This window comes from Hypanus sabinus, chromosome 22 (genome assembly GCF_030144855.1).
Source record: "Hypanus sabinus isolate sHypSab1 chromosome 22, sHypSab1.hap1, whole genome shotgun sequence".
Lineage (NCBI taxonomy): Eukaryota > Metazoa > Chordata > Chondrichthyes > Myliobatiformes > Dasyatidae > Hypanus > Hypanus sabinus.
Genome location: NC_082727.1, coordinates 43,252,221 through 43,277,357, shown reverse-complemented (window position 1 = coordinate 43,277,357; position 25,137 = coordinate 43,252,221). Strand labels below are relative to the sequence as shown.

General features: G+C 39.7%; 1 protein-coding gene across 2 annotated transcripts in view; it reads left to right on the top strand.

Moving 5' to 3' along the window:
* The window catches only part of LOC132379568 (adhesion G protein-coupled receptor A3), a 531,961-nt gene that overhangs the window by 177,833 nt on the left and 328,991 nt on the right, over nt 1–25,137 (top strand). Inside the window, exons 3-5 of one of the 2 annotated variants that reach the window (XM_059947629.1) lie at nt 2,115–2,186; nt 21,110–21,181; nt 24,934–25,005. In XM_059947629.1, coding sequence (XP_059803612.1) covers nt 2,115–2,186; nt 21,110–21,181; nt 24,934–25,005 — 216 coding nt within the window. The remainder of the gene's footprint in view (nt 1–2,114; nt 2,187–21,109; nt 21,182–24,933; nt 25,006–25,137) is intronic. The other variant, XM_059947630.1, reaches the window with a different exon arrangement.

Sequence of the window (25,137 nt, the reverse complement as noted above, 5' to 3'; positions counted from 1 at the left end):
TTGCATTAGCTTTGGCTTCCCTTGTCAGCCATGGTTGGACTATTTTGCCTTTTGAGTATTTCTTTGTTTTTAGAAAACATCTATCCTGCACTTTCCTCATTTTTATCCCCTAGAAACTCATGCATTGCTTCTCTGCTGCTATCCCTGCCAGCATCTCCTTCCAATTTATTTTGGCCAACTCCTCTCTCAGACCACTGTAATTTCTCTCTATCAAATTTCAAGTTGAACTCAATCATATTGTGATTGTTGTCTCCTAAGGGTTCTTTTATATTAAGCTCCCTAATCACCTCCAGTTCATTACATAACATCCAGTATAGCTGATCCCTTTGTAGACTCAACGATCAACTGCTCTAAAAAGCCATCTCATAAGCATTCAACAAACTCACTCTCTTAAGATCCATTTCTGACCTGATTTTCATAATCAACCTACATGTTGAAATCTCCCATGACTATCATAACACTGCCCTTTTAGCACGCCTTTTCTATTTCCCGTTGTAATCTGTGGGTGGCTACTGTTGGGAAGCCTGTATATATCTACTATCTGGGTTATTTTACCCTTGCGGTTTCTTAACTCAACCTACAAGAATTCAACATCTCCTGATCCTATGTCATATTTTCTACTGATTTGATGCCATTCTTTACCAGCAGAGCCACGCCACTCCCTCTGCCTACTTGATTCAATGTGTAACCTTGACATTCAGCTCCCAACTATAACCATCCTTCAGCCACGATTCAGTGATGGCAACAATATCATACCTGGCAATCTGTAATAGTGCAACAAGGTCATCCATCTTATCTCTTAAATGCTGTGCATTGAGATATAACACTTTGAGTACTGTATTTGCTACTCTTTTTAATTCTGCACTGTAATGCAATGATACTCACGCTGCTGGCTGCAATAGTGTCCTATCATCTGCCTTCCTTTCCTGACAGTCTGACTGTATGCTATCTTTGCTGTTTTACCATCCATCCTATCCTAAGTCCCTTCTCTCAGCTTCCCACCCCCTTGCCAAATTAGGTTAAACCCTCCCTAAGAGCTCTAACAAACCTGCCTGTGGGAATATTGGTCCCTTGGATTCAGGTGCAACCTGTCACCTCTGTACAGGTCATACCTCTGCCAGAAGAGATACACGTGATTCCAATAGCATGGTACATCGTAAGGCAGTTTCAATAGATTGTTACTACTTCTATAATAATTCTAGTGAATGTCTGATATACAAGCATACATTATTCATAATGTTCATATTTGCTTTGCAAGAAGATGTCACCTTTATATAACATTATGACACTAGTAATAGAAAGGATTGTCAGCTCTTCCAAAAAGAAGTAGTAGAATTCCCCATTCCCTTTTCCCTCATAGACCTTCCTTCAAACGGTTTATTTTTTCAGATTTGAAATGTGAAACTTGTAGAATTTCTCCAGCTGCTTTGTGCTGATCTGTGAAAGCATCACGTTTATTTACATGCTTCCACTTTCTAGGAATATGGTGCCAAATAGATTATAAAACAAAAAAAAAAGTAAACCTGAAATAAAATCAGAAAGTGCAGGAAATATTCAGCAAATCAAGCTGGAAAAATTCCAGCAGACTGACTCCTCTCAAAGAAGAATGTGCCAGTTTTGTGAAAGCCAATCATACTGTATACCAGTGATTTGTAGAGCTCCTCTCCTGTGGAATACCATCCCAAGGCAATCTAATCCATTTAAACTAAACAAATTATTTATACCAGTCACAAGGAGAGCACATCTTCAATCCCAGTGAGTCAAACATTGGTACCCTAATTTACGTGAGAATTAGGATTGCAGTGGATTTGGTTTGTTTTTCGTCTTCCACCTGAATTCCTTGCTGGTCAAATCAAAGTGTATTCCCAAACCAAAGGCTCATCAAATTGGCTGTTGCAGTGAAAATTTTCAGTGACAAATTATCCTGAAGATTTTTTGAACTGTCTATGTAAACTTGCTTTTATCTTGGTTTGTAAGGAAGCTACAGGACACATTCTTCACCGTTGCTGAGAAAACAAACACAGCATTCAATTTCAGTAATCATATTTCATTCATTAAGTTAAAAAAAACAGCTCATCAACCTATAATTATTTTTTCATTCTCCTTTTCTCTAGGGATTTGAAGAATAACTTGATTAGCAACATAGAGCCTGGGGCTTTCTTTGGGCTTTCAGAACTGAGGCAATTGTAAGTACTTGTTCTCTTCGAATTACCTGTGACATTAGTTCATGAATTTCCTAGTTCATTCTGGGTGAAACATTGAGAAGTAACAAAACCTATGAAATATTTCATTATTACTCTCAAAACTAAATAGAGGTTGACCCTATTATTTTAATATAATGACATATTGAGAACAAAATATGTTGTTATTCTTTTAGGTAAAAGAGTCGATTGTTTGATGGTGTTTCAAGTTGAAATGTTTTTAAGGATGTATAATGTTTATTCAGGAATCTGAATGATTGAGACCTATGTAGTTCTGGATTAGTAATTTTGCCATATCACAGGGGTTAGGTTAGGATTAAATAAATAAACACCTCTAACACAGTTGATGATCACCTCACCCTACTTGCAAATATACAAGTTGAATAAAAAAGGAAAAAGAAACGACAAATGCAAAGACTGAAACACTGCACAAAGTGTTATACTATGTCACTGCTTGATATGAAACCACCCTTCACTGTAACCGCACTCATAATCCAGTCCTAATTCCTAATGAAATAATTTCACTTGTTCCTCCACCAGCTCTCCTGATAGTACTACATCTTCACTGACGTGAAATGTAAACCACTTTGAGAACTTTATTGTTGTGAACATCTTCCATTTTTCATTGTTTTCCTTATGCATATCTGTTTTTTGATTCACTGTCACCAAAGAACGGCAGTAACTTTTCTTTTTGCTTCTTTCTATCATAAACTGTGGAAGAGCCAATGTTATACAGGTTGCATATGTTTTTCACAGACACCGCAGTTATGTTTTTTAAGAGCTTTCACCTTACCTTGTATAGATAACGTATGGTGTTTGCGCTTTACACCACGAGAAGCACTTCCTTTATTCAATGAAGTCATGACTGGGGCTAGATAAGCACAGTTTATAAAAATAAATGCAGAATAACACAGAGCAATGACTTTCTACTTTTAAAGACCATGCCAACAGCAGCTGATTATGTTCATGGCACCCCCAAAACAGTGGGGTCGAATTGGTGCAGTGACACAGGAAATTTGAAATTAGGCTGGTGAGAATCATCTCTGAACCAATGATGGAACTCGGTTACTGATTGCTGGATTCCAGGAGGTCGACCTATATTAATTTTTGCAGAACAGGTAAAATGTTTAGTTTATTAATGTTAAAGAAAGTGGAGAGGCTTTTAATAGGCATCCTCCAAATGTTTGCAGCCTTGAAGAAGGGATAAAAAAAGCACACACATGTATGAAGGAATCTGAACTGTCTTGAGTTTCACAGATTACAGGGTCTAATTCTTTTTCCTTTTTTTTTAACTTGACGGACTTTAGCACCTGTTTAAAAGTCTGCTTTTCTTTGGTATTCCAGCATTTAAACTGCATTTTATTTGAAGGGTTTAGACTTCAAGGGTAGAAGTAATTTTGTAAGTTTGACATGGACATGTTTTTAGAATTAAAGAGTCATGAAATATTCTCTTCAGTCATGTTGATTGCAGGTGAGAGAAAGAAAAGAGGAAATAAGGAAAACCTTGGGACTCTCTGAAACCAGATTTCTTTCTTCCACCGTGCCTTATTTTCTCAGCATTTATGCTGCTTGGTATTTGAATTTGACCAAGCTTACATTTGTGAGAAAGGTTCTTATTATGCATATACAAGCATTTACTTAAAAATTGATGTACAAAGGGAATTAGCATTTTCTGTAATGTAGAAGCCTCCTTCTGAGTGAGTAAAGCTCAAAGTTTGGGTTGTGCATGCAGTGTTCATGTGCAATGACTCTGTGCTTACATGCAGTATGCAATATGTTGAAATGCACGTTTTGGTACTCAAATATAACTTTGAAATATTGGTCAGATTTGAAATTAATCCATTTCTATTATTGAATAAGGCGAATTCATGACATTGTATTGCACTGTATTACTGCCACACAAAAAAAACAATTTTCATGACATATGTGAATGATGATAAACCTGATTCTGATGTGGTTCTCTATTGTGGAATGAGAGGGGAAAGTGGACAGGGAGCGGGGAAGCATGTTTGGTGAAATGGGAAGGGAGGGGAATGCACCAGAGAGACGCTCCGTAATGATCAATAGCCAGTTTTTTGAAGTCAAGTGGATTTGCCTGGTGTCTCAGGGCTATATGTGTCTGCACTTGTAGACCTCCCCCAACCCTGGCACTCCTCTGCCACCTGTACTGTAGGCCTCCAGTGGCACTCTACCCTCACCATTCCAAACATCCTTTGCTCCCTCCTGATTTACAAACTCCCTCTCGGCTCCATGTTGACAAATACAGTACAGTGCAAAAGTATTAGGCATCTAAGATATATATACATAAGACTTTTGCACTGTATTGTCATATGACAGTGCCAGGAGGATCACATGAGTTCATTCACATACAGATACACAAATAGAAAAGGTAGAAACAACTTTTACAATGCTAACTCTTAATAGTGATTCAGAAGAAGTATAGAGAGAAGAACAGTATTTTAACTGAAATTTTCTTAAATACTGTATTATTCACTTGTCGGCAGCAATGTCACTAAATATTAAAACTGCTTCTACTCCATTACACATTTTTGGACATTTAAACATCAATAGATTGTCCTCTTCAAATATTTGTAGTTACAAGGAACATATACAAGTGTAATGGCAGCATGAAGGCTGTACTATCAGCAGCTTGGCAACAGCTACTGGCAGTAGGAGAATTGGTACAATTTCTTACATTGTGTATCTTGCAGTGTTTGAATCAAACTGAATGACGTTTACATCAGAATTTGCCCTGGGATTACTTTTGCTCAGCCATCAAGGTAGCGTGATTGACAAGAAAATACTACCCGAGAATGGATTCCAGCCCAATCTTTTCAACTAACCGTCCCAATGGACCAGTCAAGAATTGTCGCACAAACAATCATTAAGCTGTGTCACAATTCTAGTATGTACACTATTATTCTCTGTAAACTCCTTACTTTTTCACATTTCTAACATTTAAACACACTGGTGAATTATTTGTTATCATCATACTCCAAGCTTATCTCAAGAATGACCATTCTGTCGTTAGTAAGACTTGCACAGTGATGATCTCACCCTGAATCAATCTAGTCATTCAACTACAGAAATCCAAATCCCTAGAAGTCATCATGCAGTTTAGTGAAGCTTAGGTTTCAATCTAATAGGGGTAAAACTGTAAATTTAGGAGTTAAGCAGGAACCTTGGAACCTTGTGTAGACCATACTTAATATTTTTAAATAATGTGGTTTTCCTTTTATTAACAGGAAAGAGAAGTACCAGAGAAAAAAAAAATCGTGGGGTCAAAGTTTTGCTGAGAAGCTATATGTATCAGGAGGGAATAAATAAACTCTAGAGAAAGTGTCAATAATCTGATGGAGCTCTAAACTGTTTGATAGCTTAGACATAAAGCAATTTGTGTAGAAGTTGCATTCCTCTTATTTTTGGTGAATTTAGCACTAATATCGATTTTAGCCTCCAGCAATGAACTGTGAAATTTGGCCAAAATAACTATAAGACAATAAGATGTAGGAGTAGAATTAAGCCATTGACCTATTGGGTCTGCTCTGCCATTCAATCATGGCTGTTTTTATTTAAACCTCTCTTGCCTTCTCCTGGTGATCATTAATCCCCTTACCAATCTAGAACCTATCTATCTGCAATAAATACATGCAGTGACTTGACTTGTACAGCCGTCTTTGGCCACAGATTCCACAGAGTCACTACCCTCTGGCTGAAGAAATTCCTCATCTTCAGTCTAAAGGGACACGTGGAACAGAGCTACGGTCATTTTTGCCCTGAAAGATATGCTAAAATAGGATTTGCCTGACTTGTGATGTAGAGTTTCTTTGCATTTACTACATTTTTGTAGGGAAGTTCATCAATCTATAAATGACCAGTTCCCATGGCAGTCATAGAACAGCTGCATAAAAGGCTGACCTGGAAGTGAGCAAAATTAAGGGGAATGAGGTCAATGTAGTCGTCAATGTGTGTGGCCAATCCCCAACTGACCACAGCTCTGATGAGACCCATGTTTTAGTTGAATCACAGCATCGTTAAAGGCATGATCATCATTGACACAAGATTGGACCCTGTTACGTTGTGGTGCATAATAAAAAAAAATGCTTCTAAACAAAGAAAAAATAAGGAAAATTGCTAGATAACTCCTTTGAACATCTTGAATGCATAACAATCAAATGTGGTCATCAAATAAACATTCCTATCTTTGGGGGTTTTAGCAGTTGTGTCCCTTGTGTTATTTGTGACCTGCCATTTTACAATATGAGAAATCCAGTTTCAGTGTCAAGAAGGTGAAAGGAACAGGTGGCACTGTCCACAATGTCTGTGTCGTTTCTCATACTTTATATTATTTTGCCTTAAAATCAAAGTCTATCTCATCTCCCTCTTCCTTGAATATGTTTGGAAATTAAGAACTGATGATGTATTCTGCCTCTATATTCAGGTTATTTTATAACTGTTAGGATTCACAATTTCCTTTGTTATTTTTTTCTGTTCAGATATTTGTGGAACGTTTCATGGTTTTTCAATGATTTTACCTGCTGCTTTTTGACAGACTTCCACTGATTGACTATAGCAGCACCTTCAACAGAATAATTCCAGACAAACTCATCTCTAAACACCGAGACATAGGGCTCAGCAACTGGAACCTGAACTTCCTGACAAACTGGCCATATTTGGTAATGGTAGGCAACAATACATCCAGATGATTATCTCCAACACTTGTACCCTGCAAGGCTGAATCCTCAGTCTCTTGCTTTACTCCCCACGCACTCACAATTCTGTGGCCAGATTCTGCTCAAGATCCATCTTTAAGTTGGCAAGTGGCATCACAGTAGCAGGCTGAGTTTCAAACAATAATGAGACAGAGTTGCGTGAGGCTGATGGCTTTTTAATGGCATTGTGAAAAGAGAAAATTGCAAGCATAGCAAAAGACCTGGTCATTCACTTCAGTAAGATGGGTAGAGTGCATACCTTGTTGGTCTTGAGGTGGAGATGGTTAAATGCTTCAAGTTCTTAGATATAAGTGTTGCCAGTAGCCTGTCCTGGTCAAACCACGTCATCTAAATGGCTAAGAAAGGATGCCAGCACCTCTGATTTGTCAGAAGGCTAAGGAAATTTGACATGTCCCCAAAGACCCACATCAATGTTTACAAATAAACCACAGAGAGCACCCTATCCCGATGGATTACAGTTGGGTCTGGTAACTGCTCTGGTCAAGATTGCAAGAAATTGTAGAGAGCTGTAAACAGAGCCCAGAGTATCAGGGCACCAGCCTCCCTTCTATTGACTCTGTATACACTGTCAGCTGCCTTAGGAAAGCAGACAACATATTGAGGCCCCTCAAAAACCAGAAATTTCCTTCTCCCACTTCCATCAAGCAGGAAATACAAAAGCTTGAAAATACATACCAGCAAACTCAAGGACAGCATTTACACTGCTGTTATAAGACTCTAGATCAGACCTCTTGTACAATAAAGAAGACCCCTTCATCTCTCAATCTGCTTGTCACGGACCTTACACCTTACTGATCGATAAGCACTGCACTTCTTCTGGGTTTAATCTGCATTCTGTTATTGCTTTTATTTTATACTACATTGATGTACATATATTGGGAATGATGTGTCTGGATGGCATGCAAAACAAAGATTTTCATTGTATCTTGGTGTGCATGGCAATAATAAACTAATTGCCAATTAACATTTTTTTAACATTTCAGCTGGGCATCTTCTATTTTTTTTTTATGTGGCTTCACCTATCACCTTCTAGTTATCCTTCTTCCCCTGCCCCAACCTTTTTATTCTGGCATCTCACCCCCCAACTTCTAATCCTGATGAAAGGTCTCAACCTTCTGTTTATTCATTTCCATTGATGCTGCCTGACCTGCTCAGTTTCTCCAAAACTGTGTGTATGTTGCTTTGGATTTCCAGCATCTGCAGACTTCCTTGTGTTTGTAGTTACTAATTATCATCTTTTCAAAATTTTACCTGGGCATCTTCCTGTTCTTTTTGCCTGGTGTTCAATGTTTCACATATGTGAAAAGTTTCAATCTGTTTTTTTATACTTATTTTATGTTTCTTCACATCCACAGCAATCTAGAACTGAGAGCTCTCCTTTCCTTTTATTGGGAAGGGATTTGCTCTGAGCTCTTACTTTCTCCTGCTTGAATATCATTTGCTCATCTGATAAAGATTTATCTTTAAGTAGCTGTTTCCAGTCCACTTTTGTTTAGTCATATGCTTGGTCTCATCATTCATTTGCCAGATTTGGCTCAGCCACCCTGTGCTTTTTCATGTTTAGAATTCCTCAGCCTAATCCTGCTAATGTTACTAGCATGTGAACAGGTGTCAGGCATTTGGCCCGCAGTGTTAACTTTTTCACTGATCTTTTTTGCTCAGACTCTTTAACTTTCTCTTGACTGCTGTTACAATCCTCAATTTCAACAAGGTATATTGCCAGGCCTCCAGCCTTTACAAAGATCTGTTCAATTGAAACTTGTCTCTCACTGAGAGATAAAACATTTTGACAAGGCTTCGTATTAGAGTTAAATCATTTCAAGTCATCATTTCTGCAAATGACAGGGATACAGACTCGCTGTTGGTAACATGAAATCAGATGACTGTAAGGCTGCTGGGATGCAATGATGTACACTTGTTAACTCTGCTAAAAATATAACAGCTACTTTGATTCAGTTTGTATGTATGTTTTCAGTCTGTATTTTCATCTCTTATAGTTTGCATTTGATTTACTGCCTTCCTTCAGTGGAGAGTTTCTCACCATCTGTGGCAGCCGGTAGCTGGTGGTAAAGCCTGAAGCAGCAGACAGCAGAACTGTCAGCACGTCTACCAAATTGCTGACACCAGCCCTGGCTGCAGTCAATGTAATTTTCCCACCCCCTGCAATGCGTGAACTCCAATGCCTGCTATGGGCACATCCCCAGTCCATGTCTGAACCATTGGCTTCAGTCACAATACCAGCCACTTATACTATTAATGTATTTTAACTTATTTACAAACTCACCAGTGAAAAAAAAAGTACTGTACAAAAGTCATAGGCGCATATATATAGCTAGGGTACCTAAGACTTTTGCACAGTACTGTATTTGCCAACGTGGAGCAGAGAGTAGGTTTGTAACTCTTACAGGAGCAAAGGCTGTAGGGAATGGGGAAGGTGGAGCACTGTGGGAGGGGGGTGAGACTGGTGGCAGAGGATGAGTGCCGGGGCAGGCGAGTGGATGGTGCAGGTGTGGACACACCCAACCCTAAGACACTAGGCAAGATCGTTTGATTCCAAATAATTGGCTTATTGATTATTACAGACTGTCTCTCTGGTGATTCCTGCTCCTTCCCCTCTCCTTTCTCCTTTCCACAACCATGATTCACCTCTCCCAGCCCTCTTCCCACTCTCTGTCCCCAATAGAGAGCCATATCAAAATCAGGTTTATCATCACACACATGTGTCATGAAATTTGTTTGCTGCAGTACAGTGCAATACATAAAATTATGACAGTACTGTGCAAAAGTCGTGGACACCCAAGCTAAATATATGCACCTAAGACTTTTGTACAGTATGGTACATTTAAACATACGCACTGTGGATTCTGGTTAATTGGTCCATCGGTCAATCTGGGCAGCTGCTTATTTGGGACAACTCTTAAAGAACTAAAACTAATTGAAAAAATAGCCTGGATTCCTTTCCTTTTGTTGATTTGGGATACAATTCTGCTCCACTGGGACAGGAGACAGTTGCCGAACAGATTCTAACTAATGTTAGTCGAGTGAACTTGTGTGGCTGTAGGACTCTACACTGTGCTTACAAGAACAGTCTTAAATATTGGTGTGTGTGTGTGTGTGTTTTCAAAAAGAATTTTTTTTCTCATTGATTGATGGTGATGAATAAGCAGTAAGGCAATTTAGAATTGATTTACTGGCTGCAATTTCAAACAGCCAGGTTCCGCGATGTCAGAATTGGCTGAGAGTGAAAATGAAACCATTTCACTAGTTGAAAAAGTATTGACAATCATTTTGAAAGTTACAATGAAAATGAGGATTTGGAGGATGCAGTTATCAAAAGCATTATATGAAGGGCTGCCATTTGTTGGTTCTGTGAATCTAACGTATGTGCTGAGCCTGTCTTATCCATGCAGTCCATCCTGTCACTGAATCTATGACAGCACGTGCCTTACAAAGTTCATCTATCCCCAGGACGGTAACTACATTGTTCAGGCATAACCAGAAATCCTCTGAAAAGCACACTCCCTCTCTCTCAAATACCTGAAGCTCACGTTATTCTGCACTCATTGTTTTCCCCTCTACACCTGTAAAATAACAGCCTCCTGTGAGTTCTCCCCACTTCATAATTGAGCCTATCATGTTGCTGTAACCCTTTTATGTTGATTGTTAAATATTTCTGCATTATCGCCCATTTTTGGCTTTGATTCTCAGGTTTTCCCACACACGGTCAGACACACACAAACAATTCCCATGAGTATACATGCACCCTCTGGCACCGCAAATGGTCAGTAACCATCTTTAGCCCCGTCTCAACAAGCTACCCAGCATTGTCTGGTGGTTCGTCCTTTACACAAAATAAACACACACACACACCCGCACACAAACAAACCACATCGCTTTCACATCTGTGTCTCCAGCTCTCCACCATGTTCTTTGATATTTCATGACTCCATGGTCACTGGCCTAAGCAGGTCTAAGCATTGGGGCTCACAATCAGAAATACTCACCCTCCTTAGACTGCTGAGATTGCTGCCTATGTAATTGGGGCATGAACATATCCCAGACAAACCTCCAAATATGGTGACTGTGACTAGATCACTGGAGAAGTTGTGGATATGAAAGTCTTTATTTATCAAAGCAAGCGGGCATTCTCTTGGAGACCATTTTGGTAGAATCTCACATTTTATACCCTTAAGATCAAAGATGAGTCAATATAATCTCAATGGTTACAATTACATCATTTACTTCAATATTTTGGGTTGACAGTACTTACTTTGAATTACATACCTACAGTGGTAGACACTTCTGAATGTTCAAACACCCCTGTTGACCCAGATATTCTAAAAACTTATGAAGACAAAGAGTCAGATGCCAGATCAGCTGTTGACTGAAGCTATACCTATGACTATATGTGGTTTGCGAAGTGACAACATTAGCCTGATCTTCAAACTTGAACTCAGTCACAATGGTGCAATTAACTTTGTCAGGTCGCCTGGTTTGATGCAAGCAAATTAACATAAAGCCATTGTGTTAATGTTTGGCTGATTCATATGCAAATATCGCATGGTCACTGTTTTGCAAGCCATATCTATGTGCTCCAAAGATATAATCATTTATTTGCAATTTGCTTCAATTTACTGCTTGTGATTTATAATATACATTAAGAGCTGAAAACTGGTTCTTGTTTGAATAAATACCTGCAATGTTCATATAACTCCAGAATATTCCCGAACAGTCATCAACATCATTGTGTGCCGTGTCATGACATGGACAATCATGGTCTTTCCATGATCATGATTCTTTAGGTAAGTTTTTCTACAGAAGTTGTTTACTGTTGTCTTCTTCTGGGCAGTGTCTTTACAAGATGAGTGACCCCAGCCATCATCAGTACTCTTCAGAGATTGTCTGCCTGGCATCAGTGGTTGCATAACCAGGATTAGTGATAAGCACCAGTTGCTCATACGACCATCCACCACCTGCTCCCATGGCTTCTCGTGACCCTGATCAGGGGTGGGGGTCGCTAAATGGGAGCTGCATCTTGCACAGGCTAGCGGAGAGAAGGAGCGCCTTACTCCTTCTTGGTATCCCACCGCCAGCAGTGTCAAACAAAGAAAACGCCCAGACAGATCCCCGACTCTGACTCTGGGCATATATAGATTATTGGTATTTCATGTCTTGTCAGCAGAAGGTAGCAAGCACAGTCAAAGTGAATGGGAAATAGGACTCACTAATCACTGTAGTAGAAGGCTCTGGAGGAATGTGTTATATTTACCAACAATCCCAGTAACATGCAGCTAATCCCTTGAGTATATGGATTCATGTAAATCAAGTTGGTGGATAATAAGAACTAGGTGTATTTATAGAACATATAGAACAATACAGCATAGTACAGGCCCTTTGGCCCACAATGTTGTGCTGACCCTTAAACCCTGCCTCCCATATAACTCCCCACTTTAAATTCCTCCATATACCTGTCTAGTAGATGTCAGTGGATTTTGAGGAAGTGTTTATCATGGAGAAGTAAATTCATTATCTGACCTTTAGGAAGCTAATTAGTTGGTAATACAATGAGAGTAGTGCAGCTGACAAGGAATACTTGGACTTCTAATACATTGCCACATGACAGTCTTGTCGTCAAGCTGAAAGCCATGGAATAGGAAGTTTCAATGGTACTGATAGGAAACTGGCTAAGTAATGAGAAACAATAGGAAGTAAAAAGTTATTCTTATGAAAATGGAAATGTGGAGTTGAGTTCCCCAGGGTCAGTAATAAAATTTGGACTTGTGTGTGCAGGGTAAAATCCACACATTTTCTGATTACCTAAAAATTTGAAGGGTCTTGAACTATAAGGTGAACAACAGTGGACTTCACTACAAAAGAAGATTGAGTAGTGGGTGAATAGATGAAATTTAATGCTGATGATGTGTGGTGTTATAAAAATGAAAAGCAATATAAATTAGAGATGTTAAAAGAAGTAGAAGAACTGAGAGATTGTGGGGTCAGCTTGGTTCATTGAACATGGTAGGACATATTGAGAAGCTGGGACTTTCTTTTTAAAACAGAGGAAGTTTGTCACGGTCCAGTCAGTTGACTCCTCATTTCTGTTAATTTCCTTTTCCCCCTGTTTTACCTGACTCCTTGATTACAGCACCTGATTCTCATCCAAGCCAGCAGCATAAAAGCTCTGGCTTACGTCTGCTCGGGGCTGGTCCATCTCCTGAGCAGGGCGGTAATGCACATCTGGGCTGCCCAGAATAGTGAACTTTAAGTTGCTTCGGTGCCTGGGGTTGCTTTAGGAATTCTGTTGTTTTCGTGTCCAGCTGAGTTTTGCCATCTGTTTGCCGCTACTCCGAGTCAAGATATGAATTCTGTCATTTTTGTAGGCAGCTGAGAATTGCAGGCCGTTTGCCGCTACTCCGAGCCAAAATACAAATCATCTGTCATTGTTTGGTTTTGTTATTATAAGTCTGAGTCCCTGCTCTGTGTCCAAGTTCCGAGTCCCTGCTCCGTGTCCAAGTTCCGAGTCCCTGCTCCGTGTCCAAGTTCCGAGTCCCTGCTCCGTGTCCAAGTTCTGAGTCCCAGCTCCATGTCCAACTTCCGAGTCCCTGCTCCATGTTCAACTTCCGAGTCCCAGCTCAGTGTCCAAGTCCAAGCTCCAGCCCTGCGTCCAAGCCCACATCCATGTAAGCATCTAATCCTCATTCCCCGGCCTTCCTTGCAACTATTAAAAAACTCACTTCTGTTAATGCAACCCACGTGTTTGTGTCCTGAACTTGGGTCCACTTCCAGTCGTCCTTCGCAACAAAATTATAAGGAGACAAGATTAAGGTATGTGTTGGAGAGAAGGCATGGAAATGAGACTAGGTAGATTGCTGATATATAGAGTGTGTGTGTACCAATAGACTGAATGGCTTTCTGCTTTGCTGTAATTCAACAGTATGCCCACTTTGTCCGGAGTTTTGTACTTCAGCTCTTTCAGTTTAGCTCTTGTTTTTCTCAAAGGTTACTTCTGCCAAGCTCACAAGTACCTCTCCAAGAGTAAGTAACTTCAATACGTTGGTACACAGAGCAGTACAGCACAGGAACAGGTTCTTCAGACCACGATGTCTGTGCCAGTTTAAACTAAACCTTTCAGTCTACATGTGCTTCCATTACCAGTGCTACTGATAGATTCTAGACACCTATCACTTTCTGTGTAATAAAAGAAATCTACCCTGCACATCTCTTTAGATCTTTCCTCATCACATTCGGCAACACCCTGGTCAACCTCTTCTACACCTTGATGTTTTCCCAGATTATTTTGCTGCCGCCTGAGCAATGGCATTTTATCTGAAGTGGATACAATTTTTTTTCTGAAGTACAACAAGGCACATCATCAGCATTAGATTCTATCTACTCAGCCCACTACCCAATCTTCTGTTGTCCTGAAGCCCACTGTTGTCCTCCTCATAGTTCACCACAGCTCACGTTTTTGTGTCATCATCAGAAAATTTGTGAATTTACCCTGTACACTCAGGCCAAATCATATTACTGGCCCTGGGAACCCAACTGCACATTTCCATTTTCACAAAAAATAACTTTTTACTTCCTACTGTTTCTTGTTACTCTGCCAATTTCCTGTGAAGAGTTTGTACGTTTTCCCCGCGACTGCGTGTGTTTCCTCCAGTTACTTCGGTTTCCTCCCACAGTCCAAAGATATATCAGTTGGTAGATTAATTGTCCATCATAAGTTGTCCCATGATTAGGCTCAGATTAGATTGCTGGCCAGTGTGGCTCAGAGGGCTGGAAGGGCCTATTCTGTGCAGTATCTCAATAAATAACTAAATCTCACCTGGCACATGTCAGTTGTTAACCATACTTTGGATACACTTGCTTGAAATTCCAGTCAGCCAAGTGGACTGGAAAAGACCACTGACATTCTGCAAAAATGCTACTTCTTCAGAGGTGATGTCTTCTGGCTGTGTTGCTAAATGATGCCCTCTCTGATCTCTGAGGTTGCACAGAAGCTTGGATGCCCTTAAACAAAGGCAGGAAGTCATCTGACATTTAAGCCATTGTATATTACGTCAACATTTCTGAAACAGCACATCCAATTATTATTGCTATTTGACACTGCTCTGGCTGAATTAGTTACATATCCTATTTACAAGAGAGACAACACTTCAGAAGTACTTTATTGGTTGCATAAGACTCAATAGCATTTTAAAGGCACATACATTCCGGTTTGATGTGACTACCACCAATCCCCAGCAACAACTTCTGTTTCTTCTCACACCATTTCTCGTGTAATCCCCAGGAGTCCTACCTCACTCAGTTTGAATCTGTTGATGCTTTCAGCATTTACCAGCATTGATTTTTGAGTACATATTATAGCTCTGATTAATTATTCCATTCATTTAAAAGCTGACGAATACTCTAAAATTGAGGCTGCTGTGCTATGTTTGGGACAGCTGCCAAATATTTGTATCCTTTCAGGCTCATGGTTCAACAATATCTCTAATTAAAGAAAGAAGAATTATGGCATCATGATTTTATATGGTGATACATATGGAAAACATATGGTTAGCACAAAAGGTTGCATTGTACTTTACTGTTTCCCACATTATAACGGTTGTCTCATTATTATCCACTGAATGACCTTTCAGCCACATGTTAGATTTATTCCATGTTTGCAGCTTTAATTGCTTCACAATGGAATTCCTCCCATACTTGCCAAGGTTCTTGAATGATACCTGTAACATTCTTCTCTCGTGGCTGGGCAATTATCTTGTCACTAAAAATGAAGGGTATATTTTTCTTATGCAGATGTGTAGGGAGGGCAAATTATCAGTGTGCAGTGTGTATTGGATTTATATACTAATTTATGTGGAATGGATTTGTAATTTTATTCAAATAATATTCCAGATTTTGTTGACAAACATTGTGTTAAGGTTAATGCCAGGTACTGTTATTTATTTACATAAGATTCCAGGCAAAATACACATGTAGTTAAGTTCAAATATGAAAGTGTCTGTTGCAGTACTCTGCCTTTCAAACTGTAGAAGTGACACAGCACTGCCTGCAACACAATGATAATGTTTTAAATAGTGTGAATTTTGCTTTTTTTTAAAACAGGTGCACATAGTTAAACAGTTATGTTTTGGCACCTTTTAACAATATGGTAAAAATAACTCCTCAAAAAAATTAGAATTCTTATTATACTTAATTTTAAAACAAATTCAAGCGTGAAATAAAAAGCAATTGTTTTCCCTTTCCTTTTTGTCCCTCTTTCCCTATGTTCTCCTCAAGTGCCAGAATTGACATTAAATTTTCCCTTTCTGATTTACCATTCCAAGTCAGTCTTGACATTCTTAAGTTGCACAAATGTTCATGCTGATTGGTTAAGGAGAAACAGATTTGCCTGCACCTTTCCTGTGGTTACACACTCAAAGTTTAACTCACTTCAGCACTGCCTGCTTCCACTTTCAGCAAACTGATATGCAATTAATTTAAAAAAAAACCTCAAAATGCATGGGTAATTCCTTCTACATCAAGGTTCTGGACCACAGCATTTTGGTTTTATGGTGGAATTTTCTTCCAAGTTATGAAGAGTATGTAAGCTACAACAGTGCTAACCCTGACACAACCCAATGACGCCATCTTACAACACCCTGCCCAATACAATCAAGATTTGGGAGTCATGGAGATTGAAATTCAATAAAGAGGAAATGGAATTACTCTCACCAGTTGGCACATGGTTCTTGTCAATTTTATCTTGTGTTTTGCTTCATACCAGTGTGCCATGCAAGACTCTTTAATATCTTTAATCAGGCTCTCATTCTGCCTCATTTATATTTAAAAGTTGCCCTGCAGTGGTTTACCAAGGCTTGGAAACCAACAATAAAAAATCATCAGTACGTACTGAATTAAAGGGTACATGCCTTTTAATGCTCTCTTCAAGTGCCAAAAGGAACCAAAATGCCCCCCACACCTTTCAAGCTCACCCTCATCTACCCCCTTTGACACTTGTGACCACTATATATATATATATAATTTTGAATTTATATGGTTGATAGTTTTCGACCTCCAAGCCAGTCAGGTTCATTGTCATAGTTCTAGTTGTTTATTTAATAATACTATACATCACAGTGTAGGCCCTTCCAGCCCTTTGAGCCAAGCTGGCCATGCAAATCTCGACAAACCCGATTAACCCTAACCTGATCATGGGACAATTTACAAGGACTGATTAACCAGTGGAATGTGGAAGAAAACGGGAGGACCTTGGGAAAGCATACACGTTCCACGGGAGCATGTACATAGACACCTTACAGAGCAGTGCCGGAATTGAACTCCAGACTTCAGAATGCTCCAAGCCGTGATAATGTTGCGCGAACTGCTTCACTACCATGGCATGGCGTGCTGAGGGCTTATCTCGTGTCACTGTTTCTTCTTTGATAGATGTCTTTTTGGTTGATCTTTGTGAATCTGTGATTACAGATGTGTGGACTCAGCAGACTTGAAGAAAATAAATTGACTCCCAAAAGCATAAAACTCAGTCCCCTTCTTTTTGTGTGATATGATATAACACTTTGTTAGCCTCAAACAACTTCTCTCTCTTCCCAGAATTGTTACCCTTCACTAACAACTACACTCTTCCCTGTCACACCTAGACTACAATCTCCCTCGCTCCTGCTAAATAGTAACTTGCTCTTCTGCACTCTGCCTGGTCAACATAGTGTAGAGATTAGCTGTATTTGTCACATGTACATCAAAACGTTGAAACACACATTGAATTACATCGGTTGTGTCAAATATTGTACAATCAGTGAGGATTGTACTTGGGGCAGCCCACAAGTTCTGGCGCCAAGTTAGCGTTCCCACAATTTATTAACTCTAACCTAAACCTTTGGAAAATAAGAACACCTAGAGAAACCTACAGTCACAGGGAGGATGTACAAACTCTTACGTATTGTGGCAGGAATCAAGCCATGATCAGTGATCACTGGCATGTAAAACAATTGCGATAACTGCTATACTGCCATGAGACCCCATGTAATTTTGGTAAATGAGGAAAGTAATTTATTGTTATGACTGATTTAGAAATGGACAGGTGCAAAATGTGCATTGAAGAAGATTGAAAGGTAGATGCAGCAACCCTGTTCTCCTAATAGAATTTACCTTTTTGGTTTAGCGATTGTAGAATTGACTGAGCCCATTTTTCAAAGGAGCCCTCATTATCTTCCTCTTGGTATGTTCTAAACTTGTGTAATCAGGTTATTCACCTGATTATTAAGTACATTCCTGGTGCTGCCAGATTTCATCAAAGCCTTTCCCATCTGACAGTAAGGGAGAAATGATGAGGAGAATGATGTGTGCTCATTGGTCATCACAATGTGAACCAACTGCCAGGGATCTCAAGCCCTTGAAATCAGTGTGAGTTCTGAAAGTGAAAACGGCATATCATTTTGACTGCTTCATGGTCTTGGTGCTCTTCTTGGTTGCTTCAAGACAAACAAGTTTAGGACTCAAAATGGAAGCTCATTGAATCTATTTGTTCCTCTATCAAGTAGATATTTTGGAAAAAGGGATACTTAGGTCCTGTACCCTATTACTTTTGGTTTCAGTGCAACTACTTTGCCCACTCACAAAAACAGAGATCTGGCATCTGCATCCCTGTCAGTATTGTAAGCCAGGCTTTAAAGCAGATTACAGCATGCCCTGACATTTCTGCACCTTTCTTCAGCCCCAGTGACTGATGAAAGATTCCAGAATTCCTCCAGTGCCTCACTTGATTCCTATTCTTCAGCCTGGGTGATACATAATGGAACTACCTGGTGGCTGGGGGCTCAACAACAAAACTAAAAATTCAAGGCATCATGTTGTCTTTGGCTTTTAGTTTTTATTGATTAATCCCTGGCTTTTCAGTCCTGTCTAATTTCATTGCCTATTGAGGTGTGAGTTGTTTGATCAATGTTGCTTCATAATTTCTCCATTAAGATGCAGCAAACAACAAATTTTTTCAAAAGTGTTGCTTCCTCAGAATTTCTTTTGTTTAAGATAAACCACTGGAAGCTGAACACAAATATAATTTTAGGCTACTGTATTATGGAGGAACTTGAAGAAACAAGAAAATAACTTTTATTGAATACGTCTAACAGCATAACAGTGCTGACACATTGCAATAGTTCAACCAAGCTAAAAATGTTTTGCTGATGATTTTCATTTATCCTCAGTGTCTGCGGCTTCTCGCTTAATGTCCACCAATAATCCGCCGGCAGTGATGGATTCCAGTTGCTCTGATACCATTTCTCCATGACTGCATTATCCACATGAAACCTTTCACTATGTTCGTCACTGATAACACCAGGATTTACAGGGAAGAAGTCAAAATGGGAATGCAACAAATGTGAGGAGCCCATGCTTTGTGCTGGTGACCAATTTGACACCAAAGTAAAGTTCATAGGCTTTCTTAATGAGGAGTCATTCTCTGTCTTTGAGATTTAAACATATAGTAGCCACAAGTATAACAGAAAGTACCACAACTGTTGCAACATTGGTGAGACATTTTCCTATCATAAATACTCCTGAAAATATAATTCCTGTTTATAATGAGTACACACAATATTCTATCTGTGTAGAGCATGTGCATCAACATGATCGCTAACTGATATACATGTAAGTGCAATGCATAGAACCGTGTGTGCGTGATGCTTTTATAACCTTACTAAAACCTGTCCTGCCATGCAGCATCAACCCTGCCTAAACATGTATAGGCATGCCTGGACAAGATGGAAAACTTTTCAGCTTACTTTGTGGGCAGCATTTTAATTGATTTGAATTATGAATTGAAATAACAGATTTCAGCCATTATAAAAAAAAGGTGCATGATAGGGAAATTCTCATGGTGATTGTCATGATCAGCAGCCCAAAACCCAAACAGTACACCCAAAAGCATTCAGGAAGCAAAATCTTTGTTGTCCAGTGTGTTACGATCTGGCGTGAATATAGTATTGAGACAGGCTTTTTATAAACAAATTAAACATTTATTTAAACTCAACTCAACAACAAATGAAAAGTAAACAAACAATTAACTGGAAGTTAACTGCTATACGGCAACTCAAACAGTTCTTGATGAAGCGATAAATGCGAACACAGTTCTTAAAGCGATAAATGCAAGCACAGTCTTAAGAGTGGTAAATGTGGAACTCCAAATGATTTACACAATCAATTAGGAGAGACTTTCCTGAAGTAACGAATTCCTAGATGACATGACGTTACTGCTGATTCCAGCCGAAATATGCCTTGCCCGAAGGATTTATGACGAAGGAAATAAAAAATGGTTTAAAGGAACTGACCTTTTCCTTAGAGAATAATACTGCTCCAATCTTTTCTGCTCATATATCAGGGATTATCTCGAATGCAAGTTACTAATTCCTTGAATGAAGATTAAATAAGGTCGATCCTGTATTACCGCCAATGACACCAACTTTACTTGATCCTTTGGGTTCCCGCACTTTGTTAAATTCTTCACTCTTCGACTGGACTAAAACTGGCAGCGTTGTGGTGAAACTGCCAGCAAGAACCTTTGAGACTTAAGATAGAAAGTAAAACTCCACTTTAAAATAAAACTGCGTCATGAGACAAATACGCATCATAACAGAGTAACTGACAAATTAAACAATGGACTGACCTGTGTTACAGCAAGGCTTTCCCGTTTTATACCTGTTGGAATAGGTCATCACATGACCTCAAACTGGCAGGAAAATTACATCATGTGACCTCACTCTGGCGGGAAATTACATCACCCCACCATCACAAGACCATTACGTCATGCTCACCAGATACTCAATTACATCATGGTCATAGGATAGTCACAAAATACCCATGGGGTATGTAACAAGTGGTATCAAAAGATTGCCTCAGATAACTTCAATGGTTGATGGAGTTGGTACTATGGACATGTAATGAGAAATATAAACCCTCTCTGATTTTCTCTTAGAAAAAGACATGGAACCAAGTCATTGTGTTCTCAGTACAAGGTACTTGAAAAGAGAGAATTTCAGGTAGATCAAGAGCGTTGGCTTGGATCTCCCTGACTTATGACACTCGTTACCACATCACTTGTTTAAGATAATGACTGACTCATAGTAACACATGGGCCACATTTTACAATGTAACTATTTTGTGTTCTCTTTACAGAGATCTGTCAAACAACAGAATTGGATGTCTGAGTCCTGAGATGTTTGTGGGCCTTACCAGTCTGTCAAGGCTGTAAGTCTGTTACATATTTTGCAGATAGTTACCACATTAAGTCTGGTTTCTTTTTGCAGTCACCTTGAGAGACAATGACCATGAGCATAATATGCATCTCAGAAACATATTGTGATAAGATAATGCAAGTAAAGAGGAAATTTGGAGATGACATACTTACTGTAGACTGTCACCCTCTCCCCTGTAGCATCAGACCATGAAAGTATATATACAAACATAGAAAACCTACAGCACAATACAGGCCCTTCGGCCCACAAAGTTGTGCCAAATATGTCCCTACCTTAGAAATTACTAGGACTACCTATAGCCCTCTATTTTTCTAAACTCCATGTATCTATCCAAAAATCTCTTGAAAGACCCTATCGTATCTGCCTCCACCACCATTGCTGACAGCCCATTCCACACACTTACCACTCTCTGAGTAAAAACGTACCCCTGACATCTCCTCTGTGCCTACTCCCCAGCACCTTAAATCTGTGTCCACTTGTGGCAACCATTTCAGCCCTAGGAAAAAGACTGGCTATCCACATGATCAATGCCTCTTATCATCTTATACACCTCTATCAGGTCACCTCTCATCCTCTGTCGATCCAATGAGAAAAGGCTGAGTTCACTCAACCTATTCTCATAAGGCTCATTCCCCAATCCAGGCAACATCTTTGTAAATCTCCTCAGCACCCTTTCTATGGCTTCCACCACCTTCCTGTAGTGAGGTGACCAGAACTGAGCACAGTACTCCAAGTGGGGTCTGACCAGGGTCCTATATAGCTGCAACATTAGCTCTTGGCTCCTAAATTCAATTCCACGATTGATGAAGGCCAATACACCCTAAGCCTTCTTAACCACAGCATCAACCTGTGCAGGTGCTTTGAGCGTCCTATGAAGTCGAACCCCAAGATCCCTCTGATCCTCCACACGGCCAAGAATCTTACCATTAATACTATATTCTGCCATCATAGTTGACCTACCAAAATGACTAACTTCACACTTATCTGGGTTGAACTCCATCTGCCACTTCTCAGCCCAGTTTTGCATCCTATCAATGTCCTGCTGTAACCTCTGACAGCCATCCACGCTATCCACAACACCTCCAACCTTTGTGTCATCAGGAAACTTACTAACCCATCTCTCCACTTCCTCATCCAGGTCATTTATAAAAATCACGAAGAGTAAGCGTCCCAGAACAGATCCCTGAGGCTCTCCACTGGTGATTGAACTCCATGCAGAATATGGCCCATTTACAACCACCCTTTGCCTTCTGTGGGCAAGCCGGTTCTGGATCCACAAAGCAATGTCCCCTTGGATCCCATGCCTCCTTACTTTCTCAATAAACCTTGCATGGGGTACCTTATTGAATGCCTTGCTGAAATCTATATACACTACATCTACTGCTCTTCCTTCAGCAATGTGTTTAGTCACATCCTCAAAAAATTCATTCAGGCTTGTAAGGCACTACCTGCCATTGACAAAACCATGCTGACTATTCCTAATCGTATTATACCTCTCTAAATGTTCATAAATCCTGCCTCTGAGGATCTTCTCCATCACCTTACCAACCACTGAGGTAAGACTCACTGGTCTATAATTTCTTGGGCTATCTCTACACCCTTTCTTGAATAAAGGAACAACATCTTCAACCTTTCAATCCTCCGGAACCTCTCCCGTCCCCATTGATGATGCAAAGATCATCGCCAGAGGCTCAGCAATTGCCTCCCACAGTAGCCTGGGGTACATTTCATCCAGTTCCAGCCACTTAAAAAACTTGATGCTTTCCAAAAGCTCCAGAATATCCTCTTTCTTAATATCTACATGCTCAAGCTTTTCAGTCTGCTGCAAGTCATCACTACAATCACCAAGATCCTTTTCCATATTGAATACTAAATTATTCATTAAGTACCTCTGCTAGTTCCTCCGGTTTCATACATACTTTCACACTGTCACACTTGATAGGTCCTATTCTTTCATATCTTCTCCTCTTGCTCTTTACATACTTGTAGAATGCCTTGGGGTTTTCCTTAATCCTGCCTGCCAAGGCCTTCTCATGGCCCATTCGGGCTCTCCTAATTTCCTTCTTAAACTCCTTCCTATTAGCCTTATAATCTTCTAGATCTCTAACCTTACCTTGTTCTCTGAACCTTTTGAAAGCTTTTCTTTTCTTCTTGACTAGATTTATTATAACCTTTGTACACCACGGTTCCTGTACCCCACCCTAACTTCCCTGTCTCATTAGAGTGTACCTATTCAGAACTTCACACAAATATCCCCTGAACATTTACCACATTTCTTCTGTACATTTTCCTGAGAACATCTGTTTCCAATTTAATCTTCCAGTTTCCTGCCTGAAAACCTCATAATTCCCCTGACTCCAATTAAACATTTTTCTAACTTGTCTGTTCCTATCTCTCTCCAATGTTATTGTAAAGGAGATAGAATTATGATCACTGTATCCAAAATGCTCTCCCACTGAGAGATCTGACACCTGACCAGGTTCATTTCCCAATACCAAATCAAGTACAGCCTCTCCTCTTGTAGGCTTATCTACATATTGTATCAGGAAACCTTCCTGAACACACCTAACAAACTCTACCCCATCTGAACCCCTTGCTCTAGGGAGATGCCAATTGAGTTCTGGGAAATTAAAATCTCCCATCACAACAACTCTGTTATTATTACACCTTTCCAGGATCTGTTTCCCTATCTGCTCCTCGATATCCTTTTATCTGGCAGCCTATAAAAAACACCCAGTAAAGTTATTGATCTCTTCCTGTTGCTAACCTCCACCCACAGAGACTCTGTAGACAATCCCTCCATGGCGTCCACACTATCTCTGATTAACAGTGCTATGCCCCCACTTCTTTTGCCTCCCTCCCTGTCCTTTCTGAAACATCTAAAACCCAGCACTTAAAGTAACTATTCCTGTCCCTGAGCCATCCAAGTCTCTGTAATGGCCATCACATCATATCTCCAAGCACTAATCCACACTCTAAGCTCATCCGCTTTGTGCACAACACTCCTTGCGTTAAAATAGATGCATCTCAAACCTTCGGTCTGAGCGCATCCCTTCTCTATCACCTGCCTATCCTCCCTCTCACACCGTCTACAAGTTTTCTCTATTTGTGAGTTAACCTCTTGTTCCCCAGTTTGGTTCCTACCCCCCTCTCCCAACTCTCCCAAGTAGCCTTAGCAAACCTCCCCGCATCATGCATCAAGGCATCATGGTTCATTCTATCAAATTTACTGAATGTGTAAACATTAACACTGTATTGATAATGTTTAACATTATTGCAAATGTATGCAACTTTTGCTTTAAGGCAAGGTTCTTAAATAACAGTAATAAATACAGAAATACTCAGCAGGCTAACTAGACTCTGTGGAGACAAAAACAGTATTTCAAATATTTTCTAACTTTATTTTCAGAATTTGTAGTTTCTTGTTTTATCAGATATGGGGATGGAATAACTTGGTGACACAGCATCATGATCAAAAAGATTGGATAAAATTGATAATGACCTAGATTCTGCAGAACCTACAGAAGTAACAGGATTGATGAGCTGTACCTGCATGCCTTGTTCTGTAACTGTTGCTCTTATTCCAAGATAATGATATTGAGCAGCAACACTAATGCTTTAAATGAATAGCAACATGTTTTAACCCACCCTGCCAAACATTCAACCTCTTAAACATTTTACCACCCCTCGGCCAGCATGTTTTGAATGTTGATGCTAATCAGTAAATAATGTACTTTCTTTTAGGAATTTGTCGGGGAACATCTTTTCAACCCTTCCTACTGGCCTGTTTGTTAAACTTACAGCACTACGAGTCTTGTGAGTACACTTATTTTATCCAGAATATTTGATTACTGGGTATCAATTCTATAAATCACTATGTATCAATTCTGTCAACTTAAACTTAATGTACTTGTTCATATTGTTCAAGGTACTAATCTATTCAAACCT